The following is a 25,994-nucleotide window of genomic DNA, read 5'->3' on the forward strand; positions in this document are numbered from 1 at the left end:
ACTTGAAATACTAAAAGAAAACCAAAGCGTGGCCAAATTGAAACTAAATTAGCTTTTGTACATTTAAAAAAAATGATCACGCATTTTAAATCTCCATCGGATACAAGACCTCAGTGCTTTTACTTCCTTTAATATGGGTATTGTGTCCCGCAATATCTCGATAGCATTTCGCAACATATTGTGCAGCCATAGTAAGTCATTATGAGATTTGGGCATTTTGTGCTTAACAGTTCTAATATTTATCATATTCATTATGTAAGATATTATTTACAGCAAGAACTGAAGGGTGAGAAATAAAAACATGAATCATACCACGTCTTTTCCAAGGCTGGGAACATCCTGTTCTAAGCCTCAGTTACTTTTATTTTCTTGATCATTGATTCACTGCAGTAATAATATACTGGTAGCACTGCTCCATGTTGTCTTCATATAGTACCACACGCATGAATGACAGCCTGTGTTTAGTCATTTAGTGTCTCAGCACTCATATAACACAGTTCCAAAATGTTCTTTTATTATTATATGTTGACAGTAGTTTTCAAGACATTGTTGTCCTTTTTGTCCTTAGTCAAATGTAAAGACAATGCAGTTTGGACCAGACCTCAGTCTGTGTCCCACTGACTGATCTTTCACACATAACCGTCTCCATGGAAACCCAGAGTGGTTGCTGTGGTAACTGCCTCCTCAGTCCTTCAGCTCGATGTGAGAGCGATGGCTGCTTGGGTGACAATCTGAGGCAGGTGTCTGACCTTTACCAAGGTCAATGCTCTGCTGTTCCTGGTACGTATCTCTCTGCTATAAACCAGCCTGTGCCTCCTGCACAAGGTAAACAACACTCTCCTTCACTGCCCTCAAAGCCCCTCATCAAAACAACTTTGAACACCTGAAGATCATTGCAGTGAATTTCATCATTTTGCCCCACAATTGAAGATGTTATACGAACATCTCAAACAATAGATAATTGAAAAAGCAGCCAGTCAAACCCAGTGGCACACTTAGCCCAAATCCTCCCCCTGTTTCTCGCTCTCTCTCGCTCTTTCCTTCCCTAATGCTGTAACGCTGAGTCATAGCTGCCAACCAACACTTCCACGGTGCCAGTCCGAGAGCCAGGACAAACAACACTCTTTCACTGAAACTGGCTAATGAAGCAAACGTGTGAACGGTGCACATGCATGACAACAGACACGCAGGAACAGTCATATAGATCCACATATGTCAGGATCCCAGGAGGGCATAATCTCATGACTAACAACAACTCATACGGTCACACAGGGACTGTTCATGACAACATGATAGTACACATACTATTTGAATATTCACAGTATACAAGTGTAATAACAAATACCTCAAATACAGTTTTTCAATGAACATGTGGGGTCTAAAAACCCCATAAACCTGACACAACAGAAAGTCACCTATTCACCATAAGCCGCTGCATGCAGCACTGAGACAATAACAATGTCCTTCACTGACAACAGTTCTGGCCTCCTCAAGCCTGCACTGAGGCCAGCCTTAGGCAGCTCAGAGGGAGAGAGGGAAGGCGGACGCAGGTGCGGGGGACGGAAATGGGCATTATGTGACATAGTGCTCCACTAGAAGACAACATGACTGAGGTTTTGGGCTTTGTAGGTAAAACTATAATGTTGTTTACTTCATTCTTAAGGTATAGTGCTTAACTACAATGTAATAAGTGGGTGTATGTTTATTTTGTATTATTTTATGTTTTAGTGCAGCTGAGGTTAAATGTGTGTTTCTCTCTAGGTCTATAAATATACTATGCAGTACATTTCTGGACATAGAACTATAACAGATCCATAAAGTGTCCACAGCATCTATCCAAGATGGCTGCTGCCAGGCCTGTGTCAGCTCCAAGCCCTACCTGATCCCACCAGCCAATGAGCCAGGGCCTGGAGCACGTCTCACAGAACAGGTCCACGAGAGGCGTCCTGCGTTCAGCTGGGGTTCCGCTCCCACCCCCATCCAGGACCCCTCCGGCCGCACCAAGGTCCAGCTCGGCCCCTGCCCTCCCCTGCAGCGGGCTGTAGCTGGAGGAGCGGGGCAGCCTGTATCCACCTGGTACGGGCGAAGGGCAGGGTGACGGTGCCGGGTCAATGGCCTCCACCACTCCCATGTTGAGGCCCGTGCTGGCTTTGGGCCGGGGGCACAAGCAGGAGGCGCGGTAGTGGAGCGGGGCAGGGCCACCGCAAGCACCCCAGTGGCATGAGGGCGTCACGGTGTGTGGAGAGAGCCCACAACTGCTGTACCTGCGACACTCCAGAGCGGCGGGGGCGACAGGAGCGGGGGGAAGGGGGTCAGGGCAGGGGTGGCGTCCTACATGCAGCCCCCCAAAACAGACTGGCCTTTAGTCCTGACTCACTGGTCCAAAATCAATGACCCCCCCCTCCTGATGTGCAAATCAGGAGCCCCCTGGATCTGGTCACTTTGGAGACTACATCTCATCCCATTTGCTGAGCACACTGACCCAAATCCACTTACAGCCGCAGAGAAGAGACGAGGGAGAAGATGGATGAAAACAGAGAGTGAGAGGGACTGAGTGAAGGGCACACGGGGAGAGCACAGGAAGTAGGAAGGACAAATGTAAATACAATTATGCTGCTCTAAGCCAGCCGCTAGAGAAACAGTGAAATATCTAAACAATGAGGGTGTTTGGGACGTAAAGCTTGTTATGACAGGATGGAGATATGACGGACCAGTGAAAATGGCAAATAAAGCTCATTTGACAGCAGTAACATCAGAGCAGAACCACAAGCAAATGGACTAAAGATGGAGACTGAAGGATGGATGCGGCCCAAAGTGGTCGGGCAGAGGCTGAAGAATCTCAGACAAGCCGTGGTTTTTGAAAGGCAGGCTGCTCCTTCTGCTTCCTCCGCTGCCCCTCCCCCAACGGTCCAGCTCCACAGGCCCGGCCCAGTTCTACCGGTGCATCAGCCCGCTCCTGCTGTCTCTCACTGCTCTCACACTCTCTGTCAGGGCGCCTCGTCCTGGGTGCTAGTCCTTGTCTCCTGCACAATCCATGCCTCAGCTCTCCCAAATATCAGAGGTCCGATGATGCTGCTATAGGCTGCCGATCCTTCTCCAATGCTGTGCCTCTTGCGCCATTTCCCTGGATGCTGTAGACAGCTCTCGCAAGCTAATCAGGCTGTATGGCTGCAGGCGCGTGCATGTGTTTGTCTGTGCTCTGCCTCCACTGCGCATGTGCAGCAAGACAGTATGTACGTCTGTCGAAAATATGTGCGAGCAAGGGTGTGAGTGGAGTGAGAGACTGAGAGGAGTATTCATGTGTCAACCTCCATTTTGGCACAGGGCTTTTGGAGCTTATTTGTGGCTGCTAAAGACAGCTCCTATTCACACTCATTATTTTCCCTGGGAGACTTTAGCTGCTCATCACACAGACCCAAATACAAGTTGTAGCATCCTCAAATGGATGGCAACCAGTCATTGTAATACCAAGTCCAAATGTCCACACTTGGATGATTCAAATCATTGCACTACTATCAAACACCTTAATAAAATACTTGTACCTTGATACAAACAATGTCAGCTGCTACTGTAGCTTTAAGATCCATCACTATTAAAGGAGCAATGCCTGTATTTCATTGGTCGTTCCCCACACCACATGGCTGGTGGTCAGAATGGAAAGCCAATGATTAAAAAGGAAGGGTAGACCCTGCTGCTGTTCGATAGCAACCAAGGTTACAGCAGACACGGCAGCATCAGGACCCTATCCCGGCCCCTCCCCTCTCCGCATCCTCCTGCTCTCTCACCCACTACACCACACCGTCCTCACTGTGTCACTAGGGGTCTCTCTACTTCCACAAATGCAATTTTCATGAGTCAGTGAAAAAAAATCGGGCACTTTACTGCACACATTACTTTACTGCACAGTAATAGAATAGTTATAGGATGGAAATAGCATTGCACCTAAAAGTGCAATAACATAGTAATGGCTGAAATATGAAGTGCTAAACTAAAACAAGAATCACTTGCATTTCCGACCATAGCAAAACCCCATGGAGAGAGGAAATGTGAATGTTTGCAAATTAATTTGTAGTGCCTAAATAGGAATTTTGATTAGATTGCTCTTCATAGTGCATTCCTCACTACTAAGAGCTCAGATGGCTTATTATCCCTATTTTCCTTAGTTACCATGTTTTTCCCCTTTACTATTACCATATTATTACTGTTATAGTGGTATAGTTGCTGAAGATTATACATTTGATGTTTTACTCACTATTGCAGTATTCCTATTACCAAACTCAATTCAGTCGTGTTTTGACGTGTTTGAAAACAGGGACAAGCGCCTGTTTCTCAGTTTTTAATACTTGTGAACGCTTTACTGTCTGCACTGAGTTAAACGAACACAGGCACGCGGGGGTGTAATAATGTGCTTGTTGACAGGTGCATACCTTGTTGGAGGCCATCTCACTGACGGAGCGGTGGGTCTGAATGGTCTCCAGCTGGTCCAGACACCAGTCCAGCTCCTCCAGAGTCTCCCGAGCCATCTGCTGGTACGTCTCCTCTGGTGAAGGGCACACAGGCAATGCACATCACGTATAATGAACTGTCACACACATGCAATGTCATATGAAGTTACAAGTCAGTGGGAGAAGAAATTCATAATGAATATTTGATCAAATGCTTTTATATGATCATATTTGTAATAATTTAGAATATGTGCTAATATTGCTTTTAATTAGCATTTTGTCTGTAGATTTCATCCCAGACCTGTGTAGAGTTTTCATGTTCTAACCACGGGTTTTCCCCTTAAACAAAAAACATTGGACCCCAGCGGGACTGAAGGGTTGGTCAAAGGCAAAGTTTTCTCTATGGGAACAATAAAGTCTACATTAATCCAAACCCAGGTTAGGTAATCGGACCAAGGTTAGGTCCCCTAAAGGAAATTTGTCCTCTATATTTGATCCATCCTTCAGCTAGTGCCTCAGGGGAGCCTGTCAGGGGCAGTGCAGCACCTGGGGACTCATCTTGAGCAGGGATCTTGGACAGGTTTACCTAACTGGAGGACAATGCATGTTTTGGATAATCTATCCTCAAAGAATTGAGGTTTAGAACAGTAATGAAGAAATTCCTTCTTCCTAGTTTTATTTCCAAAGCTGTATTGTGGAATAATATATAAAATATAAACATACATGCAAGCAGACTAATACAAGTTGCAATATTAGTTATACTATTGATATATATTATTCTGTTACTATTTTAGTGCTACAAACTGGAAAATGTCAACCAGAAAAAAAGAAGCAACTTTGGCTTCTTGTTGAACATTACAGCCACAAAATCTCACCATGATGTTCAGGAATTTGGGATCCTCAGCACTCTTTGTCATTAATTATGATGCATTTGGGTGAGATGGGATTTTCTTTATCCTAAAAATAGTGTGAGGGGACAACAAGGGGACAGTTTGCGCTAAGAGTTTTAATTAGTGACAACATACAGTACCAGAGAGTGTAGCTTGGGGAACTGTGGGCTGGCTTGTCACTGGTGACCTCCTGTGGACACACACAGCAATGCATCAGAGAAAACGTCAATCAATGCTGCCCCCTGGTGGGCGGTGTCGCATAGTCAGCAGTTTTTTTTTTAGTTTGAATTAAATGTTTAGCTCACAGAGGGAAAAGTACAGTGGGTGCAATATTTATAGACTCCAAAAGAGACAAACAAGGTCTATTAATGTAAATGATCTCTGAGAAAGGAGCATGTTCAACAGTCAGTTTGTCGGTATGAATATTGAAATATCCAAAAATAGTCTCAGACAAAGTATCTCTCTTTTAAATTACCCATGTGGTTTCATAATTGCGGAGGGGGAGGCATTTCCAGAGCACAAAAGCATAATTATAGATGCTGATAATTCTATGGCGCGTTGCTTTTTATATATCATATTGATGTTGAGCTAAAAGGCAGCCAAGTCGAGCTCCTTCTGTCTGCTGCATTACAAAGCAGAATAAATTTAGTCTTATTGACCATCTCTTGTTGTGTACACAGGAAGAGACAGTCTGAGAAATGTATCTGCAAATTGGATAGATGCCAGATCCTTTTGCTTCAGCTCTGAGTGATAATCATCATAACATGGTTAATCAGGACAGCAATAGCTTTTTTCCCATGAGCTGCAGAAGAGAAGAGAATTAGGATTGCAGAGATTAATCGCAATCAAACCAAAATCGCAATACGGTCAGTGGTCACGATTTGCAAATGACAAAGGGTACAATTGTTTAGGTGTATCCCTATAGCGAGCAGCGAAAAATCCTGCACTGATAAGTCTCACTATGTGTATAACCCGGTAACCGTCTAGTTCAGACCTTTTTAGAAATGCAAAATACAACTCTCTTTGGGATTGAATGTTGCGAGCAAACACTGTCCATACTGACTATTTAATAAGTACATCTAAAACTCTGTAGTGTCCATATGCTTTAAGTGACACTTCTAGACCTTTACTTTACATTACATACATCTCCGTTAGTTTTTTGTCATGGTTTGAACCAGGAATCCCAGAAATCTTGTTGGTTTTCACACCTGTGTTTAGCATTTCATAAATCAGCCTTCTCTCAGTTATTCACAGGGCATCAACATCATCATCATTAATGAATTGTGCCAAAATTGAGGCGTTAAATGTCATTAAAAAGCATTTAATTGGATTCAAACTGGCATCAAATCTACATTTCTTGAAAAATAAAGAATTGCCTGTTTTTACTGCACGAGTTTGTCAAACATAATCAAATGTTGGTCCAGAACACATGAAGCTGCAGTTTTGGCTGAAATTTTACACTTTTTTTCTCTCAAAAGTTGCAAATCCAACTGTTGCCCCTATTCCTCTGTTTGTTGGAATGTTTGCTGCTAATCTTCTCCTCTTTGCATTTGTGGCATTAAACAATTATATTTGGGCTTAAAAATGGTATTAAAAAGCACTGACATGTTTGTTAACGTTCCTTACCGTGATAATAATGGGCAATTATCACGGTAAGGAACTTCCGTAATTTCCGGACTATAAGTCACGCTTTTTTCATAGTTTGGCTTGGGGTGCGACTTATACTCAGGTGCGATTTATATATCAACATATATAATCCCACAATGTTTGTTACTTTCACACTGGGTGCTTGAACTATCTGCTGCCGAGAGAGGCTTGTCAACGGTGCAGTTACGCCTCCGTGCCCAGGTAGTTGCCAAGGCTGGTGCGACTTATACTCCGCAGCGACTTATATATGTTTATTCTTCTTCATTATGCATTTTTTGGCGGGTGCAACTTATACTCCGGAGCGACTTATATATGTTTATTCTTCTTCATTATGCATTTTTTGGCTAGTGCAACTTATACTCCGGAGCGACTTATCTATGTTATTTTCTTCATTATGCATTTTGTTGCTGGTGCGACTTATACTCCGGAGCGACTTATAGTCTGGAAAATATGGTAAATATTAAAAAAACAATGAACAAACACATAACAATCGCATTAGATATTTCTACACAAATTTTCCCCCGATTGTCCGAAATAAACAACATACACATATAGCTGTTCCAAGTGTCAAAAAAAGGGTAAGGGCCGCTTGATGGCATGATACTGACTTGTTAGTGGGAGTCGTGACATTGGCGAGGATGGTGAAGTTGCTTCTTACAGTTCGTAGGCTGGCCAACACCTGGGGGATGGATGGACAGCGTGGGAGGAGAGGAAGAGAGAGAGAGGAGTGGAGAGGTGAAAAGTGAGGTGGGGACAAGTTCACTGCACTCATTAACCACTGTTTCTAGTCATTTAGAGCAATTTAACAGGCCATACGTGGCTCCCATACCTGAGCAAATGGAGTGACAATCAAGTCTTCGGCATGCCTGCAAGAGATGAGAGGAGCGAGTAGGATCATGTTTATTAGTCTGTGTGTTTTTGTGTGTGAACAAGTGTGTATGCTTCCACTGTGCAAATGGTCGTGTTGATCTAAACAGGGGAAATGGGCTTGTTCCCCCACTAATGGAAGGATCTGGTAGGTTGCATTTTAATGAAAGACGAACCAGGAAGCAGAGCACTAAGGCGACTCATCATGATTTCATTAGCATAGTGTTTGCATAATTACAATCCCTCGCATTGCTGTTGATTGAGATAATGTGCAGTGTGCATCCAGAGTCCGTGTTGTGTTTTCGTGTAAAGGATGCTGGATAATGATGTCCGCCGCTCACCCCTCACTGTTGACAGAGGAGTTTCGGGACATGGTTTTGGGCGAGGTGTCGTAGTCGGAGTCGGAGCGGTACAGGAAGGATTCCCTCCGCTGGCTCTGGGGGAACGAGGGGTGCAGCACCAGCCCGGGACTCGCCTGCGAATCCATGGGGCTGCGGTGGCCGGGTGACGGGCCATTTTCAGAGTCAAAGCTGAGGAGGAAAAAGCAACATTTCAGTATAATTGCCACATTTTTAGACCTTTTTCTACGGCTCTCACAGGCATAACTCACAGGCTCAAACTCAAATTGAAGGTTCAGGAAGTAAAATCCCCATTCCTTTCTTTCATTGGCTTGTGATTTATCTTCACAATTTGCAGACAAGCGTGAAACATAAACTGCAAGAATCCTGTATGTACCACTTGTTGTTCCCATACCGCCGTTTGAGAGCCACTGAGTAAGAGTAATGTTGAAGAAAGTGAGACACGACAGACTTTGGAGCCTGTATTTCTGCAGCTGTGACTCTGCGGTGTCGGGGTGCTGGCACACCGCCACCGGGTTCACCCTGAGAATCCCTCTTTACTGACAAATCACATTTTAGAACAAGTTGTGTTGAAACGAGCTCAACCAAGCTTCTCTCAGGGCCAAATGTGTGACAAGGCATGTGTCATTGAGATTCTAATTTGGATTTTGATCTATAATGCACCTGAAGGCTAGAACTAACGCAAATTAATCTGTGCAAGCAAAACAGTTTTATTAACATCACATATAACTGGAGGTTACGTAGACTTTGATTTGTAGTTCCTGTATATATTTGACTGAAAACAGTAGGGCAGTGATAATATATCGTTTTGTGACCTATTGTAAAACATTTCCGTCATGCTATGTCAAAGCTATACCTGTACTGCAATATTACGATGTATTGATACTTGATAGCAGCATATTAATGCGACAGCAGAGCTTTACCGCCGTCACAAAACACAAGTAAGTAATTTCTAAAATGGCCTTTGATGCTGTTTTATGTCCCTTTTGCACACTGTGTTTGTAAGATTGAACAACACTAACATTGAAGCAGACCTAAGTAACTCATGCCCCTAGAGGCCATAAGCGCCACTGCAGGTGTCATAGCATGTTACGTTTTTTACTCATTAATTGTTCAAGATTGTTCAAGATTGTTCAATACTACGCTGACAGGAAAGACAAAGGGAGAGAGGGATATTGTACATCCAATTATACAATGGAGATTTTTTTTTTTCACTCAAACTTGGCTGTAAATACTGTTTAAGTGGCCCTAGCCCATAGTTAGCTTTGCCTGTTAGCCTGTTAGCTTCTTCTTTGTGATTCTATTGTACCTCCGACCCGGAGGCAGGAAAGTTGCATTTGCGGTTTTCTGGCCAGAAACACCAGGGGGAGACGAAAGACCCCCCCCAAATCATCCCATTACCACTTGTATTACCCCCAGAGGGACAACGGAAAGGATTTGTTAAGGTAAACAAGTTACTTAGTACTGCTTTAACATTGGCCATATGTAATAATACTGAATGAAGACTTACTGTTTTGCGATATCATTATGAATCAGACCAGCCTTAAAGGGACTAGATGCAAGTTGGTCATTATATACTCACTACTGCCACCTCAGGTCTTAGGCGTAACACCTGAGTGACAGTGCTGGATTTTAGAGGCAGTTGTGGTGAACAGGTCTGAGCTCATTCTACACATTAGGGCATTACTGTAACATGTAAGGGGAGGAAAAAATCATTTCAACATTTTTAAACTCTGTATAGTCCCTTTAATACATCGTGATTAAGAATTTTATCATGACGAAAGCGCATCAGCCCAGCCTTAGAAAGCAATGCGTGGGTTCACCGAGCACATTGCTGATCAACATTACCGGCCAACACCCCGAATGGTATGAGACGGCACATCGATCAGCAGGAGAGCTTAGCCAACGGTACTGCACTTATCAATTTACACACCGTATCTTTTTTCACCAGCGCCAGCAGTCACGAGTGCTGTTGAGCAGGCAGACAGCGAGGCCCTTTCAAGCGGTACAGAAACTTCTCCGAGATGAAAGAAGATTCAATCAAACATCTAGGCCGTGTATTGATTAAACCAGCTTGTAGTGTTTGATATTTTGGTACAAAAAGTAATACCTTTATAGTGACAGGGAATTGTTTATTTCAGAGCACTTTTGGCAGGAAAGTTTGCACTTACTGCCTTGGATGGATTGAGGTCATGTGTCAAGGGCAGATAAGGACACTTTGCAACCTATGCCACTTTCAGTTCGTCTTAAATTACTTTTCTGGATCATTTCAGTTTCGCGCTGCCTTCTGTTAATCTTCCAAATTGAGCACACACAGTGATATTTTTAGAATTTCCCTCTAAATTGGCCAATTAGAAGTGACTTCTCCTACCCAGAAGGCTTTGTGAATGCGACTACAAATCAAATTATCGTTAAAAATGTTTCCCCACTAATGAAAAACACATCAAAACTGTTCGCCAGGGGACCCTCTCTGAGCAGCAGACGCTAATCCGCATTTTTACATTTTTTCCAACAAACTATGTGAAGACTTCTAAGTCTTCGTCGTGTTCGGTAAAATCTAATCCATCAGAGGCTATGTAAGTGGATGTGCACTGCATAGTAAGAAGAGAACTCGTAGCAGCGCGATAATTATCAAACAAACTTAAAGTCCATTCTATAGTGTCCCTTGTATTCCCTGCAGAATCATGGAATACATTTAGTTTGTTTTTAACTAATAAACTTTTCTGTCTTGTCTGTCCTGAGATGTTCTTCTGCTTTCACAGTAAATGAAGATATTGATTCATTCACCTCAGATTTTGCAGTCAATTAAAAATATTTTGTGCCTTTTGATACCAGACATAAAATTAGATTGTTTTTTTTTCATGAAATCACGATTACTTTATACTTGTTTGAAATGATACGAACAATGAATCCAGAGTACCAACTCCAAACATGGATCAATGGAGAGTGATGAAAACTTACAGTGGGAGGAAAATGTATGTGAATGATTTCTCTCATTTCGGCCTAAATTGGTCATAAAATGTGAATGAATAAACAGTGTCTGCTTAAACTTAAACTATCATCAATAGAAAAATTAATTCACAAGTTTATCAAGATATTATGCAGAAAGACCTGAGCAATTCACAACAGCGTGGAATAAGTGAGTGAACTGCAATAATGTTGCAGTTCAGCGAGATTCCTGGGTTCACTTACTTTTTCCTCCCTGTCCTTTGAATGTTTACATGTTATGGCCATTAAAATATGAGAACATGTAATTGTTTGGGTGGTATTAGTTTAAGCAGACACTGTTTAATCTTTCTCATGATTTTGATAAAGATGAGACCACATTTTATGATCGATTTAGGCAGAAATGTGAGAAGCATCAAAGCGTTCGCATCCATTTTCCTCCCACTGGTTTTCTAATCATTGCATGTATTACGGTGGTAATGGTCATTTTGCATTTGTGAACTGGCAATTGTATTGGTTCTTTTGTGGAATGACTATCTTTTCATATGTCACTCCATTTCCAATAATGAAGTAAAATAATGAGCATCACTGGGAAAACGAATGTGCAAGAGTTCAGTTTAATTATTTCCTTGTGTTTTTTCTGTCTTTTTTTTTTTTAAAGTTTTGTTAAGAAAACAAACTGCTTACAATGTTTGCTTGAATTTAATGGGCCACACTGTGTTGAAATGTCGCAAGATGTCTCAGTAATATCAGTTATCGAATATTGCAGTTTTTGTTATATTGTTATTAACTCCATGGTGTTTGAACTATACCTGAAAGACCAGTTTGAATAGTGCTTGAGATCTTGAATGCTCCGATTGAGCCTGAGCCGCCTGAAGAGCGCTGAGCCCGTGTGCCTGTGGTTGCCCGGTGGAGACAGGGGAGAGGTGAGGGGTGCTGGTGCATGTGGAAGCCCCTCTGGACTGTCCCACAAACTCATTTGCCGCGTTACCTCCCCGTGACTCATCGCTTTTGCCTGGCACAAAAATAAAACCTCACTCGATCTTCACTTTTTAGAGTCTGAATTCTGGCTTCCTCCCACGCAGCCCCCCCTTGTCGGACTTTTTAGCACTCCAGTCAGGCAGGCAGGCAGTCAGGCAGACGCGCGGGGAGTCAGGGCGCACCTGCAAACCTGTCCTCAATCCGGAGGTGGCTCTAATAGCGAGGCCTGTTACCTCTCCTCTTTACCGCTCCTCTGCTGTAGAGTCAAAGAGCATCAGCATGCATTACCCCACGCTGTGATCCACGGGACTTTTTTTGTAACCCCCTCCCTTCACCTGCAGCAACCTCTCCCTTCCCTCATGTCGTTCTCTGGATTTGTACAGGGTTTTTCTTAATCCTCGCCGGTGCAGTTTGTTTGGTCTATTTGGAGGTTGCCTTTGATATTCCAATACGTCTGCTCTCGCTCCTCGGTCCCAGTGCTGTGTTTAGATCCATTCTCTCCACTTTTGGACCGCCGACCTCATCTCGCTTCGGGCTCCTTCTCTCGGGACGATCAATTAGCAAAAGCAACTGCAAAATTAACTCTTATTTCTTCAACTAATTAGTATGTTTTCTCGCTCTACAGCTGCCTTCTCCTCCCCGCGTTCGTCAACAAATGCTTGCTCTTTCCTTATCTCGCAGCTCACAGTTCCTTTTGGCGCAACAGGAAGGTCGATGTGTAGGGTAATAGACCACAGGCGCTGCAACACTGAGGCCATGTAATAAGGATTTGAAGGCTTCACAGACAGAAAAGGGGAAGGAAAGTCTGGGTTGGGTTGACTCACAACCCCTGTGTAAATGTTTATATGTACATCTGAAGAGCAAGTACCCAAAACATTGTCTGTGTTTTGACACCAACAGTTCAACTCACTTTCTTTAGCCTTGTAACATGACCTGAGGCAAGCACGTTATTTGCCTAGAGGTAACATACAGAGCGAGACGTGAGGTTGCCAAAACTTGCTTCGCAATACTCAATATTGCAGTGTCTCGTGTTGAAATTTTACAGAACAGTGAATCACACATTTGCATTTTCAGAACACAAAACTTTTCATGTTGGTTTTCATAACACTCTAAAGAGCCATAGTGTTGAAGTGCATATGACAGGTTTTAATGACTTCTTTAAATGGATAACATCTGTTTTAAGTAATAATAATATATTTTATTTCAGTGAAACAATTTTAATGAAGAAATATTGGACAGGAAAGTTATTTTTATTAGAATTTTAAAGCTATTGACAGGAAGTGACATAGGTCGAGGTAAAGTTCCATCAAAGTTTGACTCACTCATTGCCCATAACATGGTCGGCACGGCAACGGTTTAAAATTGTTTCTACATTTTTATTTTAAAGGGACTATACAGAGTTTAAAAATGTAAAAATGATGTATTTTCCTCCCCCTACATGTTCCTACAATGTCCTAATGTGTAGAATGAGCCCAGACCTGTTCACCACAACTGCCAAAATCCTGCACTGTCTCTCAAAAAGGTGTTGATTCGGGTTGGAAGTGCCGTCATGCACGAGCTTAATATAGAAGGTGCAGTTACACTTATGACCTGAGGTGGCAGTAGAGAGTATAAAATGACTAACTTGCATCTAGCTCCTTTAAATCAAAATCTTAAATATAATTGTGTTAACCATGTTTCAGCAAAAATTGTGTCTCATGTGTCATATGCACTTTAAAGCCACACTGCAGAACATTCCTGCATCAAAAAACATACATTTATTAAACATAAACATTTATTTTAATGGTCTCATCTTCTTTTGTTCACAAACAGTTTTTTACGTTTTTTTATTTTTTATTTTTTTACCGTACAAAATGTAGATATACACTATCAAAATATTTGTTAATGTGAGCTCAACCACAACTTACTTATTGTTGACGTTGGAGCTAATCGTGACAAAAAACCTGTGCCAGTCCGTGGACGTGGCTCTGAATCAAAATGCATAAATGTTTTACTGCTGTGTAAACACAGTGGCAGGGAAAAACTGAGCTTGCACTGAGGTAATGGCTGCCTTTAAAGAGGAAAGTATTGATTGTGTGTGTTCTAAGTATCTCATTAACTTTGGAAGCACTGAAATTCAATTTAGCATGGCACTGCTGACTTTAACACGCCTTGAAGAGGTTTTACAGGGATATTCATAATGGTCTATGAATAGTACGTGTACAAGAAGTGTTGGTAATAATAATGATAGCGGTTTTACAGTGGTTTAATAGTTCAGGTAGTACTTTCAGGCAAGATGGTATTTTTATGGTAGTTTCAATGCAATTTGTCACACTTTTTTTCATAGTTTGGCTGGGGGTGCGACTTATCCTCAGGAGCGACTTATATATCAAAACATAATTCCACTTGTTCGTTATTGTCACACTGACAGCTGCTAGAGGGCGCTCTTGGCTTGTGTACCAGTATCTGCTAAGCCTGAACACAAATTCCGGAAAAGAGGTTACCCGTACTGCAATGAAGAAAACAAAAAAAGCTAATCACGAGCTAAAAGCTCAATGGCCACAGCGAGAGGAACGAGTTTGCAAATGGGTGCTTGAACAACGTGATGCCGGGAGAGGCTTGTCAACTGTGCACCAGAGTGGCTGGTACGACTTATTCTCCGGAGCAACTTATACATCTTTTCTTCTTCATTATGCATTTTTTGGCTGGTGCGACTTATACTCCGGAGCGCCTTATAGTCTGGACAATACGATTTGTTTTTTGTGGGTTTTCTGCATGCCATTGATCCATAGCTTAGTGTTTGGGCAACAAGTCTTGCCCCAACTAGCTCACTGCTGCTGTGACTGACTGTATTTTGAGGTATTACGTTGTTGAAAATGTCTTTTATTATTGTGCTTTTCACTTTTTGGGCCCGATCTTCCACCTGGCGCAACAACAGTGTTAGCGCAGACCACACCCACTGCCACCCCCGTTCTGCAGAAAATATCAGTCAGCAGGAGGAAAAAGTTCAGGGAGAGACCACTGTTGTACATGATATTGCCTTTGGCCATAGGTGTCTTTACAGCTCCTGTTGCGTTTAGAAACACAAGATCGAGCCCTGACTCTGCTAAAAGCACTGTATGAATAAAACTATAAACATTTTCTTTTTACGCTGGTGGTGATCATTGCTATGTCACCAACGAAACTGTAAAATCAATGCCAAACATGCTCCAAAGGAAGTGGACACAATGTATTAAAGCTTATGTTTGCTTCATCTCCTTGGCATTTTTTCTTTTTGCACCTTTTTTAAAGTTGTCTATTCATTGTTTTAATCATCATACTTTTATTCTATTATTTTTATTACTTGTTTGCACATTCACCTTGTTCTTTGATTGCACGTTCCCTTACTATTTGCACCAATAAATGTTTGAATGTTAGTTCTGTTTTTTTGGTTTAATGTTACGCAAAGAGCAGATCCCGATCTTGGACTTTGTGCGAGTAGTGGTTAGGCCTGTGGTTTCCTTTGTGCAGAACAGTCACCTCTTTCTTATTTGACTCCAGAGACGACAGCTCCTCAGCAACGATTCAGGCATTTTCATATATTGCCTGTTGACCTCGCGTACCCTCCCTGACTTGGAATTACCCCTCCTTGGAGTCATTGTCTACATTCTTAATTTGCACCTGTCTCAATGGAAAACTTTTTTTGTTTGCACTGGCGGGTCTAACCTTTTATCGTTGTTTGGTATACAGATTGGTCATTACTGCGTGTGTGTATGTGTGAAGCTACCTGCATTTGCTCGTGCTTGTTTGAGTCTGTCGAGGGCAGCCACAGCGGAGGAGATGAGATATTCCTGCACTTACAGTTTCAATATATATATATACGTTATGCACATACCAAATGAGGAAACCACAGACAACTTGTGTTTTTTTTTTTTTTTTTTTTTTTCCTAGCCTCAGTCTTTTTCTGTAAGTGGAAACAAGGAGCCGAGCGGAGCCTGGCGCACACTTCAACAACGCAGTAAAGATGAGATGTCTTGTCAAGCTGTGTCTCTCCCTCGCACTCTCTCAGTCTTTTTATCCCCCAGTCTACGTTTGTTTATAATCCACAGGGGACGCACGCCGAAGGAAGGTAGACTTTCTTGAAAAAGCCGCACATTTGTCAAAATAAACTGTGGAGAATTTATTTTAATTAGCTTTATATTTACAATGCTATGTTTCCGATGTAGAGATATGGAGCGCAAAATATCAAAGTTTTTTTTGTTTACATTTTAGAGCTGGGTACTGTTAAAGGAATAGGCCACAGTTTTTGCTTAGATATGTTCTTCCCTGAGCTTAGACGAGTTGATGTGTAAGTGCCTGGTCTTTGTACGTGCGCTCAGTCATGCAAAAAGACCAAAGATGTTGTTTGCATTTAGCCTCTCCTCCTCTCCTCTATGGGGCCAAACGTGGGTGAAGTTAGAAGAGACCAAGCTCTTCCACGTTTTCCCTAATTAAATACAGTTACGTGAGTATAACACGATCCAAGTATAATCACACAAAATGAATGTCGATTTTCTAAGCAGATAAAAATCGGTATATTGGAAGGCGTAATAACACCTGTGGAGTAACTCTTTTTATCCGCTTAGAAAATTGACATGTTTAATGACCCCGTTTGGGTCCAGGAGGAGAGGCTAAATAACAACATGTTCTGTGTTTTTGCGTGACTGAGTGCACGTGTACAGACCAGACAGGTACACATCAACTTGTGTAAGCTCAGGTAAGAACATATCTCAGTATGGAAAAACGGTGGCCTATTCCTTTAAGCCATATTTGTATCATTTCGGAAAATAAATTAAGGTAATAGTGATATCGAAGGCATCGAAAGCAGGTGCCGAAATAATCTTCTATCTTTAGATCCAAGTTTTGATGCAGTCGGTCCAGGGACAGCATTAACGGGACTATAAGGAGTTTAAAAATGTAAAATTATGTATTTTCCTCCCCCTACATGTTCCAGCAATGTCCTAATGTGTAGAATGATCCCAGACCTGTTCACCACAACTGCCTCTAAAATCCTGCACTGTCACTCTAAAAGGTGTTACTTCAGGTCCGAATTGGTGATATGCACGAGCTTAATATAGAAGGTGCAGCTACACGTATGACCTGAAGTGGCAGTAGTGAGTATAAAATGGCCAACTTGCATCATGTGTGCTCAAATTATTATTTTTTTTATTTTATTGCCCAATGTTTGCCCCATTTTTCAAAATGTTTCCCCCATTTTTTTTTAATTACTAATATTTTCCCTATTTCCCCCACCTAATATTTTTGTTTTACCTATTTTTGCCTCATTTCCCCACCAACTCCCCCAAATTATTCCCAATTTCTCACACTCTTGACTTTGGCGATGAACCTGATATTGTAAAGCTTCCACACATTATTGTTCTGTTTTCTGGTTCTAGACAACAAATATGTTAGTACAGGTATCGAAAAAAAAGTTTTGTTTAGGTGTCGGTATCGAAAACCAAGTATCATTAAAGGTACCGGTATCATTAAAAAAATGTACGGTACGCAGCACTATTGAACCTTTTTAACTTACTTCAAGCTATACTGTTTGTGTTGACCCCATGCCTGGATAAATAGGTGGTAGTAAACCCTATCCATGTGGTACTCTAGCAATGCTTAGTACCCGCTCGAATTTTATGGGTTGGGCTACCAGCCTAGAAACAACAGTCTGCTGGAGTCAAACACACAAAGCTTTTTTGTTGTGCGTCTGATACACTGTGCTTGGCGCTTAAAAAATAGCAGCAGTTGTAGTAGTAGTGGGAGTAGAAATAGTAGTCATTGTGGTAGGAGTCAATAATAACTGAAGCACCAGCTGTTGCCGCAGTAATCAGAGAAGTATTGCAGCATATAAGTACATTGCAGCACCGTTCAGTCTTCAAACACCTTTATCTCTCCCCTCCTCCTCTTTACTAACATTTGTTTATGACGTACACGCCAGACGCACTGGTGAATTTGTCCTCACGTGAAAAGGCCCCACGGTCTTTTTATTTGCATCTGTCAAAAACACACCGAGGTTCAGACACGGTAAAGGTTTTAAATCCACTTGACAGTTTCCTTTGTCATCTCCAGAGAAGTGATGAAGAGACAATTACCGCATCCCTTATTAAACAGCAAGTCCCAGCTTAATAATAGCTGGTGAAAAATCTCAAAGTGACTCACGGAGATGTGCTCACAACGTTAACTTCAAAGCTTACTAATAGGCCCATGCAGTACGCACACACACGGCGCTTTAGTCTGTGGGCAGAGAGAGTGAGAGCACAATCCCTGGAGTGCAATGCTGTGGACAATGACACAATGATCAGTGGTTTCACAGGAGATTTGTGCCGGCTCGGTGATTGCTCCTTACTGTAGATAACAAACTGTCTCGGTCGAATGGAGGTTGCCGGCTGCCGTGCCTCGTGCCGCCACTCACTGCCTCGTCACTTGATGAAACCTGCGGTAATTGATAATGTTAAACTGCGGCAGAGACGTGTGATCAGCCACTTGGAAAATGTCAGGCATGTTTAGTGGTTGTTGAACATCAGGGAGGAGGAGATGGAAAGGCTGAGGTTGTCGCCGGCTCCGCTGCTGCAGTGGAGGTGAGGCGGAGGAGGAGAAAGTGCTATGAATTGCTTGTTTTTGTCATTATACTTGAACTCTACAATGAAATTTGCCCTCTGCATTTAACCCATCACTCGATGCCACTGGACGACCCCTGGGGAGCAGTGGGCAGCGGCAGTGCTGTGCCCGGGGACCCATCTCCATGATGTGGAGCCAGGCTGGTGGTCAGAAACACCTGGCTGGAGGAGTCACCTATTGCACATGTTTTTAGTGGAAGGGGAGAGGGGCAGACACGGGGAGAACATGCAAACTCCACACAGAAAGGCCCCATCCAGGTGAGAATCGAACCAGGGACCTTCTCGCTGTGAAGCACGAGCGCTAACCGGAGGATGTAGCATACTTTCATTTGAGTAATTGTGTAAAATCTTGAAACTTGGATAAGCGGTGTTGAACTACAGTGTAAAAGTCAGTAGGAGGTTAGAGATGGAAGTTCTTATGTCAAAAGTAAACTCATTGTATAATTGGTGATGTATTGTGCTTTTCGATATGGCAGATTCTCCACTGGTACAGCATTGTAACCCACCATTACCATTAGATGACAAGCCAAATAAGACTTGATTGTGCCATATATGATCGATAATCCACTTTTATTTACTTTTGAATACTTCTATTAAATAGCGGCCGGGATGAGGATCAGCACCTCCAAATCTGAGGCCATGGTTCTCCACCGGAAAAAGGTGGCTTCCCCTCTACAGGTCGGTGGGGAGTCCTTACCTCAAGTGGAGGAGTTCAAGTATCTCGGGGTCTTGTTCACGAGTTAGGGACGGATGGAGCGTGAGATCGATAGACGAGGCATGTCCCATTGGAAGGAGGCCTTGTGGAAGACCCAGGACACGGTGGTGGGACTATGTCTCCGAGCTGGCCTGGTGTCGCCTCGGGGTCCCCCCAGAACAGCTGGAGGAAGTGTGTGTGGATCGGGAAGTCTGGGCATCTCTGCTCAGACTGTTGCCCCCCCCCCCCCCCCCCGCGACTTCTATTAAATGGTAAATGGTCTCAACTTATATAGCGCTTTTCCACCTATACATTATAGGCACTCAAAACGCTTTACAGCAGGGAACCACTCACCCATTCACACTCTCATTCATACGCAGACACTGGAGGCAAGGAGGGTTAAGTGTCTTGCCCAAGGACACAACGACAGTGTGCACATTCAGGAGGCGGGATTCGAACCCCCAACTTTCCGATCATGAGACGACCCGTTCTACCACATTTTGAAAGCGTTCTTGTTGTGTTTTCGTGTATAGTTTGTTGCGTTTTTCTCGGGTTTTTTTGTTGCTTTTTCTGTTGTTTTTTTGTCGCTTCTTTATTGTGTTATTGTTGCTTTTCCGGCACCTTTTTGTCTTTCTTTTGTTGCTTCTTTAATGCTTTTTTGTCACTTTTTTGTTGCATTTTCATCCTCGTTTTCAGAGCTATTTCCAAGAAGCTTTTAGATTGGGTAATGCTGAAACTGGAGAAAATGTGCTCGGTTCATATGGTGGTGAAATTAGGGCTGGGAAATTGATGAAATTGTAATAGAAATGACAATTCCTACTTTGGTCAGTCTCAATAATAGTCATTAGAATTTACAATTGTCAAGTGTACAGCCATTTCTTTGGAAAACCAGCTCCTAGTTCCTCTCAAACCCTCTGAAAAGGGTTCCATGACCCACCAGTTGAGAACGACTGTACATTATGTGGTATCTAAAACTGTCCAACCATAATGTAAATAATGAATATGTTACTCACACTATGAGAAATGATCATGATTCACTTCACGGAGGCTATTGCTTACGGCAGCCACGTACCATACTAGAGCTTGATTGTATTTTATTTTCAAAGTATTAACAGGTCACTTATTAAATTAACACAATGCATCTTCTTTGTGAGCGGAGCGGTGCTGGGGCTATAGTGTAGCAGCTTAATTTTCTCCCGTCTTTGCACAAAAAGGCGGCTGTAGATGTGGTGTCGTTAATGCAGCCGGCTTCAAAGAGCTGGAGCGCTCCCGGTCAACGCAGTGATTAGTTTAATTAAACCTATAAGACCACTCCAGTGTGTTGAAGAGATTTATACAGCCTCTCCATTGACCCGCCGCTGCCATTGATTATTCATTATCAGTCATCGCCCGGGAAATACCCCCCGCTCCGTCTCCCTCCTCCGTTGCTCCGGATGAGACTCAGCACCACCTCAGCGTTTTCCCAAAAGTCTGTCCCGTGTCAGCTTTCCTCAGTATCACACTTGAGAGTGTCTGCCGTGGGTAATCAGTCATCTCAGAGGGGAAGAGCTCAAGCAGCCTTTAGCAATTCAAGGCTTGGGTGCAAAGAGGTGACTGGGGGAAACCCTGATAAAGAGTGGGAATTAAACTTTCTTTCAGGTTTTGTTTAAATGTTCAGACAGAAACATGGCTGCCGTTAGGGCTGGGTATAAATGAGACCAGTCTGGCATCAAGGTGGTATAAAAAAAAGCAGGTACCCAAAAGAAATACACAACCTTTATATTCAAAACAATTAAAAGAAAGTGAAAGACAAGTTGAAAAAAAAAGGAAAAAAGTGGTAAAATAGGGGTAAATTTGGGAAACATTGGGGAAGAATTTTGGAAAAATCCCTGTGAAAAAATGGGGAACTAATGGTGCAATATTGGGGGGGGGGGAGGCGGGGGAAGCGGAATAATCAGACAGAAATTTAAATCAGAAATTTAAAAGAACTTAAAATAATTGGAAACATTTTGGGAAATTGAGGGGGGGGGGGCTTGAACATTTGTTAAAAAATTTGGGTAAAATAAGAAAAGTTTCTCGGTAGTTTCACCTCAGACAAATGCAAAGGAAATGAAATGGAAGGAAAAGGAATAAATGTACATTATTATTCTGTTTTATGGTTCCATATGACAAATAATTTTGCATAGGTATCGAAAAAAGTATCATTCAGGTATTGGTATCGAGAACCAAACATTGTTAAAGTACCAGTATAATAAAAAATGACCCAGCCCTACTAGCCATTCAGCACAACCAGACCCTATGCCAAGTTTGCTTGGTGGAGGGCCGATTTTCTTTATTGGAAATAGTCTAAGGGCCAAATCTGACAATTTTTGCCAAAATTAAAGCACCACTTTTCACACAGTGTTTCTCACATTTTTTCAGTACTTCACCCCCTGCCTTAAACTGAACACATTTTCTCCAATTTGACCTTCCCCAAATCTCAAAAGCTTCTTTAAAAAAAATAATCAAAAGACCAAAACCACAAACTCTGAAAAAAAGTGATGAAAAAGACAACAAAAAATAGCAAAAATGCAACAAGAAAAGCAACAAACACACAGCAAAAAGAATGACAAGAAAGTCAATAAAAAAATCTGTTTTAAGCCGTTCAGCTCCAGTCGAGAAGCTTTTAGATTTGGTTAAAGCTGAACTGGAGAAAATGTGCTTGGCTAAGGTTAAACTCTAAAACAATTAAAATAACTTTGATTTGTATAATAATATTTCTCAAAATCATCTTGAGGGCCAAAGGTTCTATGCTGGAGGGCCGGATTTGGCCCCCGGGCCTGACGTTGCCTTCCCCTGCCCTGTGTGATCACTACCAACCACTAATGGTGCGTTCCATTTGCACTCGGAACTCGGAATTTCCGACTTCCCAGTGGGAAATTTCGACTGGATTTTCCACTGGGAAAGTCAGCTGATTCTCACGAGCCCCGAGTCGAGGAAAACAACATGGCGGCGCACGGTGTTAGCTGTAAATAAAAACAACTGGCTAAAATACTTCTCTGTTCTTAACACATTAGTTGGTCTCCTCGCTGTCTGTCACTCAGCTCTTGTGCAGGAGTTGAGCCGCTGTGGTTATAAAATGGACTGTTTGCTCTGCGATACTAATGTTGCTAACATCCCTCACGGGCTAATGCCAACTGCGCTCTCTTATTGATTTAGAAATATTATTTATGAGATCGCAAATATAACCACATGGCTCGGGTTTATAAAAAAAAGTAAGTTAGGGCCATATTGGATTTTTTTACCAGCATCGCAGCTTTAATGGCTCTTATTTCTTTTACTGTGATTAAAATTGGAACACTGGAACACGGAAAAAAACAACATTCCTAGCTCCGAGTTCCGACCTCGGGGGACAAATAGAACGCAGCATACGGTGGAAAGTGTTTTGCCTAAGGATACAACAATAGTACTCATCGATCTCTCAAGAATCTCTAAGTCACTGCTTCCCCAATGGAGAATAGGCATAAGAAATTCGGTCGTTATTTCTGAGTATGCAAAACGCCTGACCTTTCCTCTACACAAAGTGGAGTGAAAGAGTTTACTAAAAGGCTAAGCTGCCAGCTTTTAACCAGAAATAATGCAGGAGAAAGTGCTGTGAAGTTGGATTTTAAAAACACAAAGTATCATCAAGGCAAGGGTTTACGTAGAGCTCTCAACAAGGAGATGGACTGGATATGCAGGATTACTCCAACATGCATAAAACAAAAACGAAATCCCAGATATTATTGTTGTGATGAACATCATTGAAAGCTGCAAAATATGGTCTACTTGATCTTCACCCACAAAAGAGCTCCTTTAAACAGAATTACAGCTCTCGTAATAAAAGACCACTGAAACCAAACAGAAAGAGAAATGTAAAAATGGCCACTACGACACACCGGTAATAGATTTTGGGACATGAGCCGACAGTTGCCAGTGGCATGGCCCGCAGCGGTCCAGCTGTGCTTTTCAGGACATCTGTCTACAAAACTGTACACAACCTAATAAGTGCTTCATCATCACAAAGATGTTCACGGATTTATATGGAGTTTCGAAGCAATGCATGCTGTTTGCTGCCCATGTTACAGCTAATATACAGTATAGCTAAAAGGGATCAACTACTCACAATGCATAAGATTAAAGTCTGCTTTTTCTTTTTGAACAGATCAGCTCCAAAATAGTGTCATAATCTTGGAGCTTGCTGCTTAGTGGAATAATACATCTTTTAGCAATATTTCATGCTGCTTTTCTAATAGCATAATAAGATCAGTTTGAATGCTTGACAAAAGAAATATCTGGCGCACGTCTCGTTGCTGCCGTATATCAGCTTTTATTCATTTATTTTTATTTTAACAAGCGTTGAACAACAGGTAATAATAGCCGTGGGTATTTCCAGGGTGTGCTCCTGTATTTGAGCACAGAGCAGGACTAAACAGACACCTACATACTGGCAGATTGTCGCTCCCATGTAGTCACCATGCACTATCTGATTCCAAGTGCAAGACTAGCCGACCAAAGTCATTATTGGCTTCAGATGACTTAAAAGACTTTAAGGGGGGGGGGGGGGGGGGGGGAGTTGGTGTGTGGTGTAGGGGAGGTGTGGGGGGGGTGGGGGGCCTTTAGTGGATGGATCCTCGCCGCTCCATTCTCTCCACTTCACTAAGTTAATGATTAAGCTGCCCTCTCCGTACGCTCAGCCTCAGCGGAGAATGACAGTTATTTCCTGCCCCCGCTTCCTCCCTCTGCCAAGCGAGCGCAGATGCTTATTTCCACATGCAATTTCAACCCCCCTCTTTACACACACACACACACACACACACACACACACACAAAACACATCACAAGACCCCACCCTCTCCACAGCCCCCCCCCTCTGTCTCCTGACTCCAGTCCCAACACAAGCTGCACATCACCAGAGCATTTAGCACCTGCCTGATTGCTACACGGGAGGAGGCAGCACAGAGGGAGACCAAGCGGGGCTGTAGGGACTTGATGATTGGAAAATGGTGAGGTTTTTATAGACTAAACCATAAACCGTTGTAACACTCGCGCGAAACGAGCCGCCTCAGCCAGGACTCTCGCTCTCATTTCTGCTGCCTCCTGTTTCATGCGTTTATGCGGGGGTTTCCCAGTGCTATTTCGGAGGGGGTAAATAAGGTGGACTATTGGGGGGGGGGGATTTTGAGGGTACCGTACGAAGGTTTGGTTTGAAATTGCGGAAATCGTAACCAGCCATAAACCAGATTCACCAAGATGAAATCAACAGGTCTGTGTTCAGTGTGTTGACATCGTGACATTTTTAAGAGCCTTGACATTGCAGTGGAAGTACAATTTGCCTTACTGTCAAGAAATAAAGATGTTTCGCGGTTAATGGGCTTATTCCTGAAACAAAAATGGGCATGCAGTCCCTTGTCGTTTCCGCTTTCGTATTAAATATTGCCCTCATTATTCAATCACGCAGGCACAATCATTGTTAATAAGATTTCTGTGGCAAATTTGTGCACTCCATTTGTCTTGATTCTTACGACCATTATCCAATCAGAAAGCCGAATGAGCCCCTCACTTTTGATCAAACCAGTTTAGGGTCTCACACTTCAACAATCCCAGCATCTGCCCCTGCCAATTCCGAATTAGTGCTTGTGCAAGCCTTCACTAAAGCTCAAGTAGGTCCTTAGCTTTCAAATGAGGAATGGCATGTCCACATAGTCAAACTTGCACATTCTACAAACAGTACTTTTTGAGATTGTTGTCTAAAACATTTGTATTTCTTTCCTCTTCAGTGCTCAAATGAATGTTTGCCTCTTGTTATAACTCCCTACGTATTTGATTGACTTGACAGTGCTATAGTTTGGGGGTTGCTCCCAGGGTCAACATGGCCCTGTATGACCCCTCCAGCGGCACGTCCAGAGCAGCCTTGCCATTTCCACTTGCCTCAACTTGCCCTCTACTCCTCTCATGCGATTTAAGGGGAGGGGGGGGTGCACATGCTGTCCTCAATCAGCTTCATGGTGACGTTTACAGTAGGCTGCACACTAAGATGCATGTGGTGAAGGGGCTGAAGGCAGAGCGTGTTGAGAAATACTGCACTGTGGATTCGTGATTCTACATATCCATAATAGCATGAATGTGATGTGTCCACTGCTTACGTATGTTGTCCCCCATCTAGGACCCATAGTTGCAGGATTAAGCTTCAGTCACCTTGATACTTAAAGCAGAACTAAGTAACTCATGCCCTCAGAGGCCATAAGCGCCACGGCAGGTGTCGTAGCATGTTGCGTTTTTTTGTTTTTTACTCATTAATAGATAGACCGTCAAAAAGAATAGACAACTCCTCCTCACTCCTCCCCGTGACTACGTTCGAAGGGGAAATCATGGGGCGAGATCTTCACTTTAGACTCGGCTCTAGCGGGGCATGTAGTTCACGCGTGCTATTAGCTCTAATGCTAACGGGCTGTCAATCAAAGTCCAGCCCTCATTAGTATACGAGATTTCTAAAAAAAAAATCTTACGAAAACCAGCCTGGTTTCTTTAATTGTAACTAACCCAGCGTTATC

At 42.7% G+C, this 25,994-nt stretch overlaps 1 protein-coding gene across 3 annotated transcripts in view; it reads right to left on the bottom strand.

Moving 5' to 3' along the window:
• Positions 1-25,994, bottom strand: part of pde4a (phosphodiesterase 4A, cAMP-specific) — an 85,114-nt gene that overhangs the window by 10,303 nt on the left and 48,817 nt on the right. Inside the window, exons 1-6 of one of the 3 annotated variants that reach the window (XM_079564418.1) lie at positions 11,967-12,175; positions 8,191-8,379; positions 7,812-7,848; positions 7,591-7,661; positions 5,476-5,525; positions 4,428-4,540 (exon numbers count right to left, since the gene is read on the bottom strand). In XM_079564418.1, coding sequence (XP_079420544.1) covers positions 4,428-4,540; positions 5,476-5,525; positions 7,591-7,661; positions 7,812-7,848; positions 8,191-8,379; positions 11,967-12,160 — 654 coding nt within the window. In that variant the 5' untranslated portion in view covers positions 12,161-12,175. Of the gene's footprint in view, positions 1-1,879; positions 2,358-4,427; positions 4,541-5,475; positions 5,526-7,590; positions 7,662-7,811; positions 7,849-8,190; positions 8,380-11,966; positions 12,176-25,994 lie in introns of those variants that run through there. The other 2 variants (XM_079564416.1, XM_079564417.1) reach the window with 2 other exon arrangements.

This window comes from Gobius niger (assembly GCF_951799975.1).
Source record: "Gobius niger genome assembly, chromosome: 10".
In the NCBI taxonomy this organism is placed as follows: Eukaryota; Metazoa; Chordata; class Actinopteri; order Gobiiformes; family Gobiidae; genus Gobius; species Gobius niger.